The sequence below is a fragment of the Hipposideros armiger genome, unplaced genomic scaffold (genome assembly GCF_001890085.2).
Source record: "Hipposideros armiger isolate ML-2016 unplaced genomic scaffold, ASM189008v1 scaffold_1146, whole genome shotgun sequence".
Taxonomy (NCBI): Eukaryota; Metazoa; Chordata; class Mammalia; order Chiroptera; family Hipposideridae; genus Hipposideros; species Hipposideros armiger.
In genome coordinates this window covers 251,937-272,839 of record NW_017732496.1, presented here as the reverse complement: position 1 = coordinate 272,839, position 20,903 = coordinate 251,937, and the positions used below count along the sequence as shown (strand labels likewise).

Sequence of the window (20,903 nt, the reverse complement as noted above, 5' to 3'; positions counted from 1 at the left end):
GACTCTTTAAATAAGATGGAGAGAGGTTCATAGCCCTTACAACAGAGCTTGAGAAGTGGGCGCTCAGTATACACGGAGCCAATGAATACGTACTGGCTAATGGTAAGCAGAGATTGAAGATACCTCATGAAGAGGGACTACGGGACCCAGAGCACAGTGGAGGAATTAGCCTTGTAAAGAATAAGGGCACTCCTCTAATTGGGGGACAACATTAGGATGGGAGTATAAGCAGATAAATATGTGGGAAGGCAGCAGAACTTGAGGGAGTTAGTTCATGGCTGAGAGCCTCAGTTTTCTGTGGACAGAGAAGGAAGGGGACTGGGAGCTTGGCAGGGCTTGGCGTCGGGGTTGGTGGAGGCCTGGAATAGCAGCTGAGGACACTGGAAGAGATAGCAGCTTGAGGACTTGTACTAAGACATCAGAGCAGGGTGAGCCCACAGTTGAGACTGGATACCAGAAATCTATAAAGGAGCCAATTTTCCTGGTTCTGTCATCTTCTGAACCTATGTGGATCATGTAGGACTTTAATTGTTAAGAAAATGAAACTTTAATAGCAGTTATACCATTACGATGTCCTGACCCAACATCAGGGTCAAAAACCCTGTTGTTCATATGAGCTTTAGAATAGAACTTCACTGTTATCCCTGGGGTAACTTGTTCTGTTGATCTAGGTTTGGGTCAATTAATGACACTAGTATACTTTTTTAAGTCTAAGTTTAATTATTCAGGGTGTGTGTGTGTGTGTGTGTGTGTGTGTGTGTGTGTGTACGTACGTGCAATACGTGCATGCTTTGAAGTCACTCCAACCAAAATTATTAGTCCAGGTGACTGACATTTGGTTTCTTGGATAATTAATTTTCGTATCAATTTTGTTGACTGGTGTGGTAGAAGTGTAAGAAGATTGACAGTACTGGTGCAGGCTTGAGGGGGTAGAAGGATGCACCATTGGATCCTGCCCATAAAGGATATGAAGCTAAAGGTTGGGTGATAATGTGGGAAAAGGAAGAAAGAGTCACAGGCATGGAGATCATGCAGGGTTGCAAAGCAGGTATAATGGGGAAAAAAGAGGACCTCTAGAACAGCGGTTCTCAACCTTCCTAATGCCGCGTCGCTTTAATATAGTTCCTCATGTTGTGGTGACCTCCAACCATAAAATTATTTTTGTGGCTACTCTATAACTGTAATTTTGCTACTGTTATGAATCGTAATGTAAATATCTTTTTGTTTTCCGATGGTCTTAGGCGACCCCTGTGAAAGGGTCGTTCGACCCCCAAAGGGGTCGCAACCCACAGGTTGAGAACCACTGATCTAGAAAGTTAGGAAGGTTGCCAGAGAGGAGAAATCTAGGACTGTGAGCTTGCAGGGTTATGAGTTGGGAAAACAAAAGTATTCATTACTTTTACTCAGTATTACATAATGCTTACTTCATAGTAATCACAATCAATCCAGAATGATTATGCATTTATCAGAAAGGGAGGTGTTGTTGGTGCACGTGTCTGTGTGAATGTAGTTGCCTGGCTGTGTTGCATCATGGACTGTATTCGCTCAGTATGTGAACACTTTTGGTGGGATAGGTGGTAGAAAGGCTCTGACAGTGCCACATCAGGTCTTCTCAGGCACCTCATCTAGCTCCTTCTCTCACTGGCCAACAGTGGCAGCCTGACCTCTTTGCTCTGACTCGTCTCTCCTGATTTTTTCTCATACAGGTCTCAACTTGACTCAGAAGTTCCTGGGAAGAAGCCCTTCCAAAAGAGCAGCACTGGTCTCTTACCTCAGACTTCCCTCCTGGGTAGCCAGGTGATGACCATTCTGAAGACAGAGAGACACCCGGAGAAGATCCACTTCCTCTACCTCAATGTGGCTCCCAGCCGGTACTTTAAGTAAGAGCTTAAATCTAAACCTCTTCTGCGTTCACGCCCTGCTTTCCTCCCATGCTATCTGCCCCTCCTCCTTCTCTCCATACTCCCTTCTCTCCTGTCCTTCCTCCTCTCCCCTCTCATTTCTCCTCTGTCTCCCACTCTCTCCACTCTCCACCTCCTCTCCACTCTCCACCTCCTCTTTGCTCTCCTTGGATCTCAAAGGAGATCTTAGTTATTCTCTTCTACTTTTTACTCTGTTTTCTTTGTTCTATCCTAGAATGATAGCATTTGGTGATTACCTCAGAAGGAAATTTATTGGTGACCTTTTCCAATGCCCATGCATGAATCAGGTGTTTGTTTAAATCTTTGCATTGTCAGGGAGGTTTTGTGTTTCCCAAGGCATCCCATTCCTTGGACTGAACCAAAATCTCCTTTCTTTTAACAATTACCTCCTGGCCCTAGTTTTATCTCTGGGGCTATAAAAATAAGTCTCCTCCTTCCACATGACTCAAGAAGCATTCATTTACGTTATTCCATTATATCCAAATCTGAAGTCTTTTTTAAAGCCCTGTTCAAGTCCCATCTCTTCCCAGAAATAATAATAATAATAATAATAATAATAATAATAATTACCATTAATCAAGATTTTTTATATACCAGGCATTGTGCTAATAAACACGTGAGATATGTTATTTAATCCTGGCCTACCAAGTATGTGCTATTATTATTTCCATAGATGAGGTGAATAGACTGATGCATAGAGAAGTTAAGTAACTGATCCAAAGCCACATAAATGGTAGAAACAGGACTTAAACCTAGAACTGTTTTAATTCAAAGCTATGCTCGTAAGCAGTATCTGATACACCCTTCCCAGAGAGCCCTATTTCCTGTATACACTGATCTCTTTCTCCTGGACTTGGGTAGCACTACTGATTTGTATCATCCATTCATTTACTGATCAATTCATTTAACAAACATTTACTGAGGCCATTGTGCCAGTTATTGAGCAATTGTGTCTTGGCTTTAATTCTACTCTTCTCTTTCTTCTTTGTAATACTGGAGCTGAGACTGCAAACTTCATTTTTCAGCTGGCCTCCTGTTAGGTTTGATTAATAATAGTGGGTGCTAGAAAGAGACTAGACAGCAGGATAAGAGGAAAAGGAACTTTCTCCTTTCTTTGCTTGCTCTTCCTGTCAGCATTGCCCCAGAAATGGTCCTTCACCCTGGCAGCAGCAGGCACTTCTTGAATCAGCCTCTTAATGATCCTGAGAAGTACCAACACCAGCTGGGTGGCACGTTCTCATCAGAATTCTGAGTCTTAACTCCGCAATGCCCCTCTTCCAAACTCCTTAGGTACTAGTGGCAGCCAGGAAACATCTCCTTAGAAATCTAACTTCCAGCTCTACAAGCCCCTCCTCCAAGCTCACAGCTTCTAAAAACCCAAACCTCTTCCCTTTGTCCCTCTAGTTCTCAGGTTGGCATCTATTTCCTGCAGTTATTATCTCCGTGCTATCTTAGTGATCGCTTTTTGCTTTTCAGTCATCTAACACATTTTTAAAAACACATTCTCTCTTTTAAATTCACTTTGTTGAAATGACTAGTGTTGTTTTGGTTTTCCTGACTGGACCCTGACTGACACAGTACTTGCTATCATGAGTGGTCCCAGGAGACTAGCCTCAACTATGCAATTCTGATATTGGCTTTATAATGTCCTTGGTCTTGAACAATACTTAGCTCCTTGCTAATGGGAACTAGTATACTACTAATCCATGACATGTAGTGGCATCACAGTTAATTAAATTATCACTTTTGGTGGAATGTGTTGAACCCACCTACTGCCACCTTGTGGCTGCTACAGTTGACTATGGCAGTAATGATAGCAGTAATGGTAGCATTGTGGGATGAGATGCCCATTGACCATGGTGGAAAGCTTACAGAAAGAAAATTACAAGCTTAGAGCTTTAAACTATCAGCCCAATCATAATCAGAGAAGCAGCACAATCAAAGATAATTAGGCACATAGAGAGACGAGAAACCATGAGCAAGGAAACTGAAAAGGCAGTGAATAATTACAGGGCCAGCATTTGCCAAAGAAGGAACCCAGTGAAGTGAGTTTAGCATTTGGTGCTGCTTTTCCCCAAACAGGCGCTTGTCAATGCCAATAGAGGCAATTGTGTATCCATTTTACTCCACACTCCGGAAAGCTGAGCTGTTGACAGACTCAGAAAGCTAAAGAGCAGAAGTAGCAGGAGTTGCCTAGGACTCACAGCAAGGAGGGAAGTGGTTTTTGATTTAACATCTGTTGTAAGTAGGGTCCCAACCCAAAGCCCAGGAGATTCAATTTGTGGGTTCTGTGATGGGTTCATACAGATGATTTTTACATTTTATCCAGATATTTTGCCCAGTGTTTCTAGTTGTTCTCAGGTGGGAGGGTTGGTCCAAATTTCTAGTGCACCATCAGCAAAAGTAGAAACCTGGCATTTGTTGTTCATTTTGTTTGTTTATTTGCCATGTAACAGGTTTTCTTAATGTGTTTGAATTTATCAGATTTTTCTTATATTTGTCCCAGATTTTGATTTATACTAAGGGAGGAATTTATTCCTTCACTTCCTTAGAGTGTTTGCTCCACTATCACTTCCCCACTGTTACTGTCCCATTTAGAATTGCACCCCCTCCTCCCTTCGCACTGCCAATCTCCCTTTTCCGGCTCTTCCCCCACCTCCTCTCTCATTTTTTAGTTTTATCATCTTTCTTCTCTAGTGGAATGAAAGCTCTATCAGGGGAGGGGTGTTTTGTTTTGTTTTTGTTTTTTTCAGAGTGAAAAATTCTTTTTTTTTTAATTTATTTTTATTTTTTATTGTAAAATAAACATTTTTTAAAATTAGTATCAGCTGTACAACACAGTGCAATAGTTATACTTTTTACCCCTCAAAGTGACAACCCCCGTCCCCCAATCCGCTGCCCCACTTCCCCCCAATATCATACATATCTATTACAAATCCCTTGACTCCACTACCACACTATACTCCACATCCCGTGACTATATATATATATATTCAATTATAGTTGACATACAATATTATACAACATCAGCTTCAGGTGTACAGTGCAGTGATCAAGCCTCTACCCCATCCATGAAGCGGTCTCCCTAGCAAGACATGTGACCATCTGACACCCTACATAATATTTACAACTTTATTAATTATATTCCTCAAACTGTCTTTCATGTCCCTGTGGCAATATTGTAGTTACCTATTTAAGCTGTCTAATTCCTTCCCCTTCTCTCTCATCCCCGCTCCCCTCCCAACTAGCAGCCATCAGTTTTTCCTCTATATCTCTGAGACTATTTCTGTTTACTTTGCTCGTTCATTCAGTTTTTTAGATTCCACATATAAGTGAGATTATATGCTATTTGTCTTTATCCGACTGACTTATTTCACTTAACATAATAGTTTCTAGGTCCATCCATATCGTTGCAAATGGTACGATTTCATTCTTCTTTATAGCAGAGTAATACTCCATTGTATAAATGTACCACAGTTTCTTAATCCAGTCGTCAGGACAGGGGTTTTTGTTTGTTATGTTTAGCAATGTGTCCTCGGAGCTTAGGACAGTTTAGCATAGAGTGCAAACTCAGTAACATTTGTGAATGAATGCATGAACCCATTCATTCGTATTTGGAGGGGGTAAATTATGAGTTCAATATAGAATTTGCTGTGTTTCAGGTACATACATGCAAGACAGAGCACTTGAGATGTTTTGGAAGCAGTTGAGTACATGGGTCTGGGACTCAGGAAGATCTTGACTTGCCCCATTTACTCTCTAGCATCACTTAATACTCCAATTGACCTGAGCTCTTGGAGGGCATGGACTTATGTAGTAGTTATCTTTATGTCCTCATCTCCAATCACAGTACTTGGACAGATGGGGAACTTGAGAAATGATTTAACTAAGCTCCATGAAGTCAGGGATTGGATTTTTCTTGTTCACTGCTGTCTCCTCAGTGCCTGACACAGTGCTTCGCTTAATAAACATTTGTAGAATGAGTGACTGTACCTAAAAGGAGCAGTGGCCATTTGGAGTGAGGAGAAGACTCCCTAACTGCAGAAAGAGTAGCCTCCATTAAGAAGGTCATAGGAACAGGAGTGTCCCCTTGGGAGAGCTAGGGCTCAGTTAGGGGAGGTAGCTATCCTGTGGAAAGATAAATGGCCTAGTAGTTAAGAGAGGAGGCTTGAGTCAGGTAGATTGGGTTTTAAATCCTGTATTCTTCCCTTAGCTGCCTTGGGCAGTTATGACTTCATTGTTTCTGTTTTCTCATCTGTAATTTGGTAATAATAGTACTTGAGAAGACCTGTTTACTTTGTGAGAAGTGAAACAAAGTTGTTATATGACTTAGTGAGTTCATTCTGTTATCTATCTGAACACTCTTAAGTCATTTGCTTAATGATGTATTCTAGAAAGTTGATAGAGATAAGAGATAGAGGATGGGGCGGCCAGTTAGCTCAGGTGGTTACAGCGCAGTGCTCATATCCAACCAAGGTTGCCGGTTCGATCCCCACATGGGCCACTGAGTTGCACCCTCTGCAACTAGATTGAAACAACTACTTGACTTGGAGCTGATGAGTCTTAGAAAAACACACTGTTCCCCAATAAAATAAAATAAAATAAAATAAAGAGAGAGAGATAGAGGAGGATCATTTTATCTTTTAGGCATTATAGGCATAGGACCTAGGACATACAGCTTTTAAACGACTTAAACATATATTCAATGCTTTAAAATATTATTGGCTTTAAGTTATAAAAAGAAAACTACAAAATAAAAATTAATAAATGCTTTATTAAATGTTCCCAAACACAACATTTTGCAAACTAGTTTACTGCAACTAGATACAACTATTATATAGCTACATATAAATTGTATTTAATGTGGGGTGTGGGTGCATTTCACTGAAGTAAGAAAACTTGGTATGATTTTAAGATGCCTCTAGATGTACTTGTCTTGTTCACTAGGTGGCAGTTTTCCTCTTTACGGCATGTGTCTAGTCTAGTCGCCCTTGCTTTTCCCCATTCTCAATTACTCCAAATGGCATTCCCTGGTTATCGCTGATGTTATTTCAGTACCTAGAGATATATGTATTTTATTATTTACAAGATGCACATTTTTTTTTCACATTTCAACATCTCTGAAATTATTATGCATCTTACAAATTGATGGAGTATCAGTTGGCAGCATTTTTTATTTTAGTGTTTCATCAAATAATGCTGCAGCTTACAACTGATGGCATCTTAGATTTGCTAGGAGGTAAGGTGTCAGGGTCTGGAGATATGAACTTCTCGGAACTGGCTCGGGGCCTTTTTTCTTTCTTCCCATCTCTCCTTGGCTTCCACTTCTTCTTAATAATATTCATTCCATCTTTCTAGTTTGAAATTCCTTCTGCTCTTTGTCCACTTTCCCACTTTATTCTGCCTTCCTTCCTGCCTCTCTCTCTCTTTTAATCTTTCCTTCCTTCTTTTGTCCCTTCCTGAAGTCTGCTCAAGCTTCCAGGGCTCCCACTGATTAGAGCCTCTTTTTAAAGGCCCTACAGCCTGGTGGTGGTGCCACCAAACAAGGTGAATCCTGAGCACTACATCTTCTCCCCCTTTGGCGTCCTGCATGTGCATCCTGTGGAGGGCAGTGAGACGATGACGCTGGGTACCTGGCACCGCCACTCTGTCCTCTGGCAACAGCTCCAGTTCATCCCATTCTTTAAGTATTTCCTCTTACGCAAGGCCTGGGCCTGGTAGGTGATGATGGGTACGGGATTTGGGATGTGGGGCGAGTGTTGCCGAGAGCGGCAGCGTGTTGTCACTGCCCTCTGATCTGTAGCTGGAAGAAGAGTGTGAAGTTGCAGGGGCTGCACCGGTGCCGCACTTTCCTGGGGAAGCAGCTGCTCTTCGCCGTGCCCCACTTTGGAGCTGGGCTGCTCCATATTAGCAGGTGAGGTCTTCAAGACACGACTTTGATGGAATTTTAAAAATCATTTTTACAAAAAGTAATAGCATGTTCCTTGTAGAAAATTTAGGAACTACCAAAAAAGCACAAAGGAAAAACATTTTGAATCCTTCTACTCACAAAGAACCACTATGAACATTTTGTTGCCTATCTTTTTAGTCTTTTTCAGTCTTTTTCTTCTATCACATAATACAAATGTGATCATAATTTACATATTGTTAAGTAGCCATTTTTTTTCTCTGAATAATATATTTGAACATATCTCCATGTAATTATGTATACCTACATCAATTTGCCCCAGATCATACAATTATTAAGTATCAAACCTGGGGATCTAACTCAGGTGTTTGAATCCAAACTCTCTGCTCTTTCCACGGTATTGGATTTTTGGGGGGGAAAAGTTTAGTTGTTTCTCTTTTCAGTACTTTCTTGCGTTCTCTGCTCTCCTGAGCCACTCCAGTTATCTTCTGTGATAGGAGCTGCAATCTCAAATGCCTACAGGACCCAAGCAGGAGCTATGGAAGAAATGCAGGGGGTTAGGTGCAAGACATTACAAAGTGTGGGGACTATACTTTGATGATTGCATCTAAAGAGGACAGTCACACTCAGCTCCAATTGACTTTTGCCATTGGGAATATAGGTCCAGAGTGTCAGCCACTTTATTTTTCAGGATTTCCTAGAAATCCATATTTCGTTGTAAAATTTCTTAATCTTACCTGGTTTACAAATTTTTATTAAAATCTATGCTGGCCAATTCTTAGTGGTACATATGAAAACTTTTTCAGTCTGAATTTTGCCTGTGGGCTACCAGTTTGCCACCTCTGTTCTAGGCATTCTCCAGCCTCGCCTAATATCATGTTATAATTAAAAGCATAAGGGCTTGGAGGCTGGACTGATCTGAATTTAAATCCTGAATACTAGCAAGGGACTTTACTCTTTGAGCCTCAGTTTTCTGATCTAAAAACTGGAGAGAAAGATTTCTGCTATATAGCTGTAGTGAAAATTGAGAATGTGAATATAAAATACCATGTTCAGTGCCTCTTAATAAGCACTGAATAAATGACACTCATTATGATCATCCTTTGCTTATTGTAGGTCTTTCATCTTTTTCAAGGATGTTTAGAGATGTGTTCTCAGTTCAGTGGTGGGAGAGTGGATAATAGAAGCGGGTTTCCTCAGGGATGGTTAGCCCTTAGGGAAGTTGCAGGTTCATCACTCTTGATCCTAAACCTCACGTGTCCGTCTAGACTTTCAGAGTTCCCCGCTTCCCTTGTTCCAAGAAGGAAGCCTTCTAAGTCAGACTTTGGAATCTACTTGACCCTCTCTCCTGGCAGAAAGGTCACTCAAGTGTAAACATTTGTACATACCCCAGGCCTTTCCCGAAGAATTCCTGGGTTTGAATTCTTTCAAAGAACTCTCAAGAGGAAGCTGTCACTCTTAGTCACTGGGAATATTATAATCTTTCTAAACCTATGCTCATTCTGAGGTGAGCTGGGCTAAGAAGAGGTCAAAGGTGTCCAAGGAAAGAGGGCCGAGCTGCCTGCTCTGACCCGCTTGGCCATGGATTCCAGGCTTCTGCAGGAGCTGCGCTCTGTGTCCTGGCTTCCCCGGGAACCAGATCGGTGCTACGAGCTGCTGGACCTGCAGCGGGCTCTCGCCAAGGAGAACTACAAGGCCCTGCGGCTGCTCTGTCGCTGTCTGCACCTCTGCACATACATCCTTCATATGGTAAGACGCTCCAGTTTATTGTGAACCTTTTCTCTAAGCTGAGCTTGCCAGAGAGCTCCAGCCTCCTCTTGGCTTCTGGTTCTCTTGGGGTGCCTGGGTAGGCTGGACTCTGCAGCTGGCTCAGAGCCACTGGCCTGCCCAGCAACAGCAGTCTCTGTTCTGGGGTGGATGGATCAATAACAGGTGGGCAGTGACTTGGACTCAACCTTTCCCTAAGGGTTGCTTCTGGCCTTGAGCAGGGAGGAGAAGGAACATAACAAAGTCTATTTTTCAGTTGTTTGTGCCAGGGGCACTAGGGAATTTAAGAGTTGGAATCCTGATCTCTCCTCATGCTGCAGGGTTTATCTTTGAACCTATCTTGAAACTTTGGCAGGCCACTGGCTGGTTAAAAGCATCCAATGGTGGAGTCCTTCCTAATTATGCCTACTTGGCATCTGCAGTACATGACCCCTGCTTAGGGCTCTGGGAGGCCCTGCTGTGTACTTGCCTCTTGCTCAGGACCTATCATCGTAGTTTATTGTCTGTCAGGTGGGGCTGGATACTCACACAGTTCCCTGATTAATCACCCTCTGCAGACAGTCAAGTTCTGAGAGAGGGGAACTCACCCAGATTTTGTGAAAATGAGAAATGATGTGAAGGAGGCCTTTGGTACATTCATACAGGAAAACTGTCTTTACCCTCCAGACAGCAACAGTAGACCTGCCATTGCACTGAACTGAGCCGGGCAGAGGATGGGGGCGGGGTGCTCCATGGCCTTTCTGCCCCTCCCAGTTCTTAAACCCCGCCTTTATTTTACTGTTACAAGAATAGTGATAACTTTTTTATAGTCAGTAATTTTTTTTATTAAGGTATAATTTACATGCAGTAAAGTAACTTTTAAGTGTACAGTTTATTGAAACATTTGCACATATACATCTATGTAACTGCCACCCAGATGAAGATACAGAACATTTCTAACAGCCCAGTAAGCTCCCTGGCACCTCTCTCATCAATTCCTCCACAAAGGTGACCAACCCTCTGACCATGGCCACCATGGATTACTTTTGTCTGATTTTGAATTTCGTATAAATGGAATCAGACAGCATGTGCTCCTTTCTGTCTGGCTTTTTTTCACTCAACATTCTGTTAGTAAGATTCATCCATGATGTTCTCAGTAGCAGTGGTTCACTCTTTTGTATGTTATGTAGTATTTCCCTATATGAATGTATCACAGTTTATTTGTCAATTCTCTTATTGTTGGGTCCAATTTTTCACTATTATGAATAATGCTGCTATGAACATTCCTGTACATGTCTTTTGGTGGACATAAGCACTCATTTGTTTGGGGGCATATATTCCAGGAGTGGCTGCTACAATAAAGTATATGTATGTTTTACAGTGCCAAACAGTTTTCTAGAGTGGTTGTACCAATTTATAGTCCCACCAACAATGTAGGAGACTTCCAGCTGTCCTGTGTTCTGACCAACTCTTGGTATTGTTGGGGTTTTTAATTTCAGCCAAACTGGTGGATGTACAGTGGTATCTCATTGTGATTTTAATTTGTGTTTCTGTGATCATCAATGATGTTGAACATCTTTTCATGTGTTTATTTGCCATTTGGTCCACTTTTCTGTGAAGTGTCTAACTCCCTTGCTCATTTTTAATTGAGTTGTTTCTTTTTTTCCTATTAATTTGTAGGAATTCTTTGTGTATTCTGGATGAGTCCTGTGTCAAAATTATGTATTATAGATATTTTCTCCCAGTTTGTGGCTTACCCTTTTACTATTTTAAGGTGTCTTTTGATTAACAGAAGTTCTTCATTTTCTTGAAGTTCATTTAATTAATCTTTTTTGGTTCATGCCTTTTGAGTCCTGGTTTAAGAAATCTTTGCCTACCCCCAAAGGGTTTCTTAAACAAAATGTAAAAAAGTATAAACCTTAAACAATCAATAAATTTGTCTATATTAAAATTAACTTTTCAAAAAACACCATAAAAAGAGTGAAAATACAGGCAAATGCAACACGTGGAGCCACTTTCTGTGCTGCTAGGTGGAACGGAATGGAACCTATCCCTGCTGGCAATCACCCCAGAGTGGGACGGGGAGGGGAAGGATCAGTAAACATCACAGCTGATAACTGAATTGTCACTGAACCAGTTTGTAATGTCTGCTAAAGAAAAGCATGCTGCTGCCCATTAAGCTGTAGCATTACTGAATAACTAAAAAAGATTTGAAACGTTAAAAAACATTTAATGTGACTGCTTGACAGATACCCTTTAGCAATTTTTAAGGACGCTTCCATCAATTTCTAGTTTGCTAAGAGGTCTTATCATGAATGGGTGTTGAATTTTGTCCAATTATTTTTTTTCTGCTTCTATTTAGATGATTATGGGGTTTTTCTCCTTTAGTCTATTAATAAGGTGAATTGTTAGTGTAAGCCACCTTTGCATTACTGGAATAAATCCATTTTCTTTCTTTCGTCCTATTTCTTGTATAACTTTTTATTTTTATATAATTTCAAACATTAGGAGAGTTGCAAGGATAGTCTAATAAACTCTCATATACTTTTTACCCAGGTTGTTATTTTGTCCCATTTACTTTTTCATTTTCTATGTATATATACATTATTTTTCCTGAACGTTTTGAGAGTAAGTTGCAGACGTCAAGTCTCTACCCCTAAATATGCCAGTGTGCTTTTCCTAAAAACAAGTATATTTTCTCCCATTATGACAGTATAGTTATCAAAAGTTAGAAAATTTCACTGTGATACAATTCTGTTATCTAACAGAATTAATAATCCTTGCCAATTATCCCAATAATGTCCTTTATATTACTATGGTTTTTTTTTGCTGTTTTTTTTACTGCTTCAGGATCCAATTCAGAATCATGCATTGCATGAAAGAGAACCGGTCACTTCTCTTTAGTCTGTTTCATATGGAACAGTTCCTCTGCCCCTTTCTTTGGCTCCTTGTCTCACAGTGTAATAATTCTGCAATACGACATGTTCCAAAGCTGCCTCTCCCTCCAGATCAGACCAAGAACAGCCTTAGCTGAGATCTCGCTCTGCACTTTCCCCTTCCCTGTTTTGCTTCCCTCTCCTTTAGAGGTTTGTTTCCTGAAGGTAGTTCCTTCAATATGCCACATTTCCCCCAGATTCCTGCCTCAGGGAACTCTGCTTCTAAGGAACTCAACCTAAGAAATGCACATTAAACCAAGCTTATTCTTTGTTTTATTCAAATATTCTATAGCCACAATGATTTTTTCTTACCCCCTTTACCTTTCAGTTTCTGAGAGATACATGTTAAAAATCTCCTCCTATGACTATAAGTTTGTTAATTTCTCCTTGATGTTCTTTCATTTGCAACGTATATTTCAAAATCATGTTATGTGCATAAAGTTTCATTCAATATTTCTTGATGATTTTATTGATATGAAAATGTCTTAATTCTTGTTTTCTACTTTTCTACTAGAGATCTCTCTCATTTGATGTTAAGAGCATTAAGCGTTTGCTTGATCTTTATCTATCCCTTTGTTTTCAACCTTCCTTTGTTATTTTGCTTTATGTATATCTCTTATAAATACCTGGGAAACATTTAGTCTGAGAGCCTATATGTCTTGCAGTAGGTTTATCTCATTTATTATGATTACTCATAGGTGTGGACTTATTTTTCCCATGTTGTTTTGGTATTTTCTATTTCCTTTGATTCTTCCTGTGTTTCTTATCTTTTGTTGGATTGTTTACATTTTTTGTTGCTATTATTGTCCTCCAATAACTTGGATGTTATATATTTTTATTTTTCTCATGGTTCCCCAGGAATGACTCAGTGCCTACTCATCTTAGTTTTAGAATCTTGATTTTATTTCTTTTCATAGACTCCCAGCTTGGAGGAAGCCATGTAACTCAGTTCTGGGCAATGAAATGTAAGTGGAAGTCATTGGGAAAACTGTAAACGAGGCAGATCCACTGCAATGTCTTTTTGGACCTTTACTCCTGTCTTATTGCCTGACCCTTGGATGAAATTCCTGGTGATTAGAGAAGCCAACTCACCATAATAAGAGTGAAAGTCATATTACGGGTAAAGAAGGAGGAAGATAGAAGAAGCTTTGTTCTGACTGACAGTATTGGGCCACTATGCCATCCCGGGACTTCTTATTGCATTAAGTAAATAAACTTTTTACCTGCTTAAGCCACACTTTTCTAGTTTCCTCTTACTTGCAGTTGAATGTGTATGTAAGATGTTTATATACCTACCCAGCAGGTGTAGCTGGTCAACTTAAATTTTTATAACTATGTCTCTTTCGTGTCCTTTTCTGAAAGCACCTTTTCAGAGAGAGTGCTTGTCTGGTTACCCTGTTTAAAATTTCAAACCCCACAATCACCAGCACTCCTGATCCCTCTTTTCCTGCTCTGTGAGGTTTTTTTTTTTTCACAGCACTTATCACTTTTTTACATACAATATAAATTACTGATTTTTTATGTTTATTATATGCCCCCAAACAGGGTAAGGATTCTCATCTATTTCATTCACTAATGTATCTCTAGTGCTTATTATAGGGCATGTTACATAGTAAGTGCTCAGTGAATATTTGTTGAATGAATAGATGCCAAGTGTGAATTTGTATTCACATCTTTCTCCCAAATAGAATAAGAACCTTAGCAGTTTCCTAATTTCCTTTCTCTCCTCTCTTCCTCTCTCCACCCTCCACTCTTCCTATTATGATCATATAAATATCTTCTGGAGTTGAAATTCTGGATTGTTATGAACATTCTTGTTTTATAGCCTACCCATTTATAATTAAAAATGTTTCACAAATTTCTTTGCTCATTAAAGCTTCTTGTAGACCACTTTGCCTTTTATATTCATTTTCCTGTGTCAGAAATATATTATTGTTGTTGCTGTTTTCAGAGAGAATCTGTGGATGGCAAATTTTGAGTCTTTGTATATCTAAAAATGTCTTTATTCATCTTCAAACATCAATGATACTATAGCTAGATACTGAATTCCAGGTTTAAAAAATGTTCTCAGAACTTTGAAGATATTGCCTCTAGTAGTGAGGTTTTCAAATGTATACTGATTATGTTCTGTTGTAGTAATTATTATTGTTGTTGTTTGTATGGTTTTATCTTGATTGGCACTCAGTAAGCCCTTTAATGTGAGGTGATGCATTTTTTTTTTACAAATATTTATTATAGAACTACCCATGCCAGGCACTGTGTTAAGCTGTAGATAAATGAAATAAGGTGTGACAGAGGCCTCTTCCTTGAAGAATTTACAGTGTAGTAGATAAGTCACACAGGTGACTAGACAATGATGATGCACTGGACTAAGGGCTATGAAGTGGGAAGCACGAGGTATCAAGGATTTCTAGAGCGCAGAAGAGTACATCTCACCAAGTCTAAGTGTGTGTATGACGTACCTAGCTTAGGCCTCAACTGTCTTATAAGGCTGGGATTTGACCTCAGGGTTAGCAGAATGCAATTCGCAGACACCAATTAGTTCTAAACACAAGCTCTATTGTACATCAAAGAGGACAGGAGAGCAGCAAGAACAAAAAGCCCATCTGGCCAAGCACATCTTTCTGGTGTCTCTCCCCTGTTCCTCAACAGGAGAGGCACAGAGAGGTGACCACTGTCAGCAGCCTTTGGAGGCTGAGGACCCTCCCAGCTGTGAGAAGAACCCACAAAGAAGCTCCCAGACTTATTCCCCACGCCGTCATCCAATAGAAAGTCTATGTCAGTACACAGAGACAGAGACAGCTTCCATCACGCAGGTAGCATTGTGCTAGTCAGCAGGTCACATCACCCAGGCCCAACGATTGGAGTCCATATCCTGGAATTATTATTGAGTCTTGCTTATCGAGTCTTTCTCTTTCTTGGTCTCGACTATACCATGTGAACCTCTCTATTTACATATGCACAAATTTTCTATGTGAGCTCCACCCTGAGGGGCTTTTTTGTAGACAAGCCTGGCCTATCAGATGAGCACATTGTGGCCTCTCAATATAGTGTCCTCCATTTGCATCTTCTCTGGTCACTTAAAGATATCTGGGCTAATCTCTACTAAAAAGCAACCCTTCATGTGTATACCTAGGTTCCAGGATTCAAGCTCCAAGACCTAAGAGTATTGCACAGACCAGTGAGTGGCCTGTTGCTCTCCATCCCTCTTTCTCCAACGAGTTTTCCACTCTCTATGCTGACAGGTTCATGAGGATACATATCAAATGCAACAGGGCCTGCAGGAGCGAGTGAAAAACTGCAAGAGGATCAGGAAAGGCCAAGGCTCCATATACCTTCAAAGGGTGCAGCGTCAGCGTCTGGAGCAGAAGCTGAAGCAGGCAGAGGCCTGGCTGCTGCAGCTGGGACCGTTGGCCCGCCTGGTGGACTACATGATTTGCCAATGCCTCGTGTCCGTCATAGAGGAGGAAGTAACCTCTTTTGTGGCCAACATCCTGCAAGTGAGGTGGTGGTGGCATGTGTGGAGGTGGGCAGGCGGTCAAAGGCCAGGTGGCGGGGAGCAGATATTGACAGCCAACCCCTTGACCTCTCCTGACCCTTCATTACAGGCCCCAAGGCAAAAACCCTTTCTCTCAGCACAGCTGGTCTTTGACAATTCTGGTCAGCTCTCTCATGAGCCCTGTATTGAAAAAGTGATCGAGATTCTAACGAGGAGCCTACAGTCTGTCAAGACCTCTGCTCTGAAGGTATTCCGGATTGGGTAGGGGGCTGGCTGTAGGAATTCCCAGTTTTTATCCTCTGTGTAATCAGAAGCTCTCAGCCTGCTCTGAACCCTCGCTGTTTTTCATTTCTGCCCCTTCTTCATACCGTGGCATGAAGGTAATGCAATCTGCAGACCTGAAGACCCCTTTGGATTCCCTGTACTCTGAAGGTATTTAAGGAGACCCAAGCAGGGGCTATGAGGGGTTGGAAGGACTTGAGAGGGCACATGCAGGGTGCTAATGGCATGGCCATAGTCGGGCCTGGGGTATGGATGGAGCAGCTCTAACTTGAGTACTGCATAAATCTAAGAGTGGCCTAAACAATAAAAACAATGATCTCACATAACAAGAAGTTGTGAGGTAGGTGCTTCCAGGGTTGATTCACTGGCTGAAAAGTGTCATCAAGTATCAGGCTATTTATATTCTTCCCTAACTCCTTCCTGGGTTTACCTCTAGGTAAGTCAGGTCCTCTTAGAAGGGGATGTGTGTGGTAGGGGAGGCTGCAATCAAAAACGTTTTTTCATCCTCAGGCTTACTGCCTCATAGTTGCAAGATAAGCTGCAGTTCCAAGCATCCATTCTCAGGCAAAATCAGGGGAAAAGGGGGAGGCAAGTTTGGAGAGAGGCAAGGGCTGAAGCAAGGAGACGAGGTAGAAGAGTATTGCAAAAATGCAGTGAGATTTGATGGTGACTTGGGCTGGGGAGAGGGGGCCAGGCAGTGGTAGAGGTGGTGAGAATTGGTTGGCTTCTGGATATATATTTTTAATGTAGAGCCAAAGGAATTTTGTGGTAGCAGGATGTGTTGTATGTGAGTGAAGAGTTAAGGATGACTTTAGTTTTTGACTGGAGCAGCTGGAAGAATGGAGTTCCCGTTTGCTGAAGATGGAAGACTGCAGGAGGAGCAGTTTGGGAAGGGAGAAATCAGAGCTCATTTTTGGCCCTATTAAGTTTGAGGTCCATGTTAGACATCCGAGTAGAGATGTACAGTAGGCAGTTGTTTAAATGGGATTGGCATTCAGGGAGCGATCTGAGCTAGAGATACATTTGGGAGCAAATAGATGGTGTTTGAAACAGTGAATCTGGGTGAGTTCACTTAGAAAATGAGTACAGAGGACTGTGGACCGAGCCTGGCGGGGTGGTGGGAGGCACTATAGTGTTTAAGTGTTGGTAGTAAGGATGTAATTTCTGAAAATTTTGATGTTTTTCCCCCTTTTTGTATAAAGATTTAACACAAATACTGAAATTGGCAATTAATCAGTTCCTAAGAACTTAAAGGGGAGGCCAGGTTCAAGCGTATACCTTAAAGCAGATACTGGCTTGCTCAGCGCCCTTTTCCATCTCCCCTGCTCTACAGAGGCGGGAGTGCTAAGCTTCCTGACACCATTGCAGCTATAGTGTTTTTGCTTTTCAGCTCTTCCACATATTTGCCACCCACTTAATATTCCATAATAATTCTTTCCTTCTTATGCTAGCTAGAGTGAATACTCTTCTATGCACCTGAACCCTTACTTGTAAATTCCCTGGGTGGGTCTGGTGTACTGTGTTTGTACTATAGATGTACGTGTAAACTCTATAGCAGGGAGGGTGTGTGTGTGTGTGTGTGTGTGTGTGCGTGCACACACTAGAGAGAGAGAGGTTTGTGTGGGTCCTGGAGGGCACTCAAGGTCAATTATGATATGTGTCCCACTAGAAGACGAAGAGGAGGACTCAGACACAGTATCCCTGACGCCCAAGTTGCAGGGCCAGCCCAGCGATGCCGTGCACATCTTCTGTGGCCCGGATATAGGATTGGTGTGGCCCTGGAAGTCTCACACAATTACTGAAGCCCTGGAGGTCCGTGGATACCGGCTACGGGGCCAGTACTTGCCCCCCGATTACAAGCGGCTGCAAGAGGACCTGGACAACAACCCCCGAGTCCAGCAGGCCCTCACTATCCAACAGGCCCTGCTGAAGGTGAGTACGGGGCTTAAGGAATGGAATGATGCCGACCCGTTCTCATCACAGCCACCCATCTCTGCCCTGAGCGCCTTGTCTGCCCCTAGGGTGTGCTGTGGGAAGTGCAGGAATTCTGCAGAGAATATCACTGGATGACAGGCATTTACGAGTTCCTGCAAGCCTGGGGTCCTCAGAAGCTGGAGTCTATGAGAGGTTGTCCTATCAAGGACTACGTGACGCTGGTGAGCTGCCTGAACGTTTGGCAGGCCCGTGTCTCCAATATACCTAATGAGTTGATCACAGAAGGCAAGTTGCTGCTGCTGAGCTGCCGTGACACACGGGCAGAGATGGGTGAGTGCTGCTTACAGCCTCCTTTCCTTCCGCCTCCTGTCTCATCCATATGGCCTTCCTTGGGCCTTGAATGTCCTCCAGGGACCTTAGGTGCAGGCCCCTCATTGGACCTGCAGAGCTTCTTACAGCCCCATGTCTCAGCCCCTTCCCTTGCTGCTGTAGTTGTGAGCATCACAGATGGCAGCCTCTCCTTCTGTTTTGGCTCTGCTCCCTCCTTTGGAATCATGTTCCTGTCACCTAACGCTTTCTGTTCTTATGGCGTGGAGGTAGTTCAGACCAAATGTGAGAAAACTCTTAGCCTGCTCCTTAGGTTAGTGAGCTCAGTTTCTTTACAGAGATTCTCAGGAATCAAGTGTGCCCCCGTTCCCACATTTAGTCAAAATTGACACTAATTTGCATGTGTAAAAATTTATTCTCTTTAACTGATCTTGTCTTACTCTGTAGTCCTAACTTCTAAGCTGATGGAGAAAGAAGAATGTATCCCAATTGCAAGTGAAAGTACTTTTCATTTAAAGCAGTACTTTTGGTCTAATTCAGTCTATTTTGGGTAGTCAGTCAATTCAAAATTCATACTACAGTTCTGGGTTGTTTTTAGTCTCAGGTGTCCTCTGCTCCTTTTCCTCTCCAAGGTGGCATCTGGCATCGGAGAGGGTGGCTGGGCTGCATGCTGTTTTCTGCTGGCTTCTGTCGACCTCACAGAGGTGTAATGCATCCCTGCCCACAGAGGTCTCTGCCCTCCTGACATTGCTGCTTCTGCTGCAGCTGTGTTCTGAGCTGGTGTAACTGGGGTTCATAGGAGCCCAGAGTGTCTACCTTTGCTGACTTGGCCCGCATCGGCTCCTGCTGGCATTGAGGTCCTTGGGGTTTTGGTGACCCCTTCATCTAGCCTTTGTCTTAGTCTGGCCACCCCATAGGTTCTGCTTTAGGGTCCCTTGTCCCTCAACACAGGAACCCCATTGGGCCCACTGGCTGTCAACTCTCTGCTATCTCCTATATCCCCTGCCTTTTGGGAACTATGGGGGACTTGGGAATGTTACATTTGACCCTGTTTTTGCCACAACACATCACACTGTAATTTATACTTTGCTTTAACACTAGCTTATGTTAGCACAAGGGCACCCTGCAAGGGATTCCCGTCCACATGGAAAGTGGAGCTCAAGCCCAGCCTGCTATCTGTTTCCTCCGTACCTGTCCTCCACTTGCCTCTACCTGTCCCTAATAGGCCCAGGCTTAGTTGTTGATCTCCTTGGATCTCTGAGAAATCTGACTTAAGGCCTCGTCTTATCCCTCTCACCTCTTTCTCCCTTCCCATGGGAGGATGTCTCATCCTATTGTTTACTAGCTAAGTGCCTCCATCTAGGAGCCGGCCTTGGAGAGGCTCACAGTGAGTAGATTGCGCAGCCAGGGATGTGCTCTTGTAGGAAACAGGAAGGTTGTTCTGTTTCCTCTCCTCACCCCCAACGACGGTGATAACCAATAGTGTCCACTTCCTGCAGAGCCAAGATACTATCAGACCCATGGCCCCCAGGCCTGCTTTCTTTATGAAGCTGGGAGGCCTTGGAGCTGGGGCCTGAAAGAGTTTGCTTGGAAGTACTTGCCAGCCTAGCCCTCCCTGCCTTTGCTCTTCAACAGATGGAGCACATGCCTTATTAGGTATGTTATGGGCCACAAAACTCCCCCACGCTTTCCCCACCCCTGTCCTAAATACACAGGGGCTTCAGACTGGCAAGGAAAGAACAGGGAGGGCCTGTGATTGGCCTGCTTTTGTTCTGACCCTGTTTGGGGCAGCCTTTACTCCACCGTTGCTTGGAAAACCTGTGTTCTTTCTAGTTTGTTGGCTTCTTGATCCTTAATCCAGAATCAACTGGCCTGTTCAGAAAGAACAGAGAGAGTGCAGGGTTCAGAATCCTGGGCCTGTTTTTCACTGGTTTATACGACCTCGGATCACTGAGCTTCAGTGTCTTTATTTGTTACATGGACATAATAATGCAGTACACTCACAGAGTCATGGCAAGGAGGATTAAATTAGATATTATTTGCAATACTTCCAACATTGAGTATGGCATGCAGTAGGTGCTTAATTTTTTCGTTTCACCTTATACCTTTCTGTCTGCTCTTGTCTTTCTTGCTGATCTAATTTTATCTTCTTATCCTTCAACTCTGTTCCACTTCTACCTGGGCTCCCTTGAACAGTGAATGATATAGTTACCCACTCTGGTGAGTTGTCCTCACCAGACTTGACTTCATTCTTTACCCTTCCCTCTCCCTTACTCCACCACATCCAACCTGATGCTAAATCCTTTCCATTCTCCTGTCTCCTAATTATCTCTCAAATCTGTTTCCCC

The 20,903-nt window shown here is 42.5% G+C and overlaps 1 protein-coding gene across 1 annotated transcript in view; it reads left to right on the top strand.

Moving 5' to 3' along the window:
• The window catches only part of LOC109376523 (dynein heavy chain domain-containing protein 1-like), a gene marked incomplete at its 5' end in the record, with an annotated part of 76,243 nt that overhangs the window by 2,470 nt on the left and 52,870 nt on the right, over nt 1–20,903 (top strand). The window contains 9 exon segments of the mRNA XM_019632457.1: nt 1,707–1,880; nt 7,436–7,639; nt 7,726–7,836; nt 9,423–9,579; nt 15,758–16,012; nt 16,121–16,258; nt 16,392–16,443; nt 17,963–18,225; nt 18,315–18,558. Of these exon segments, the coding sequence (XP_019488002.1) occupies nt 1,707–1,880; nt 7,436–7,639; nt 7,726–7,836; nt 9,423–9,579; nt 15,758–16,012; nt 16,121–16,258; nt 16,392–16,443; nt 17,963–18,225; nt 18,315–18,558 (1,598 nt within the window).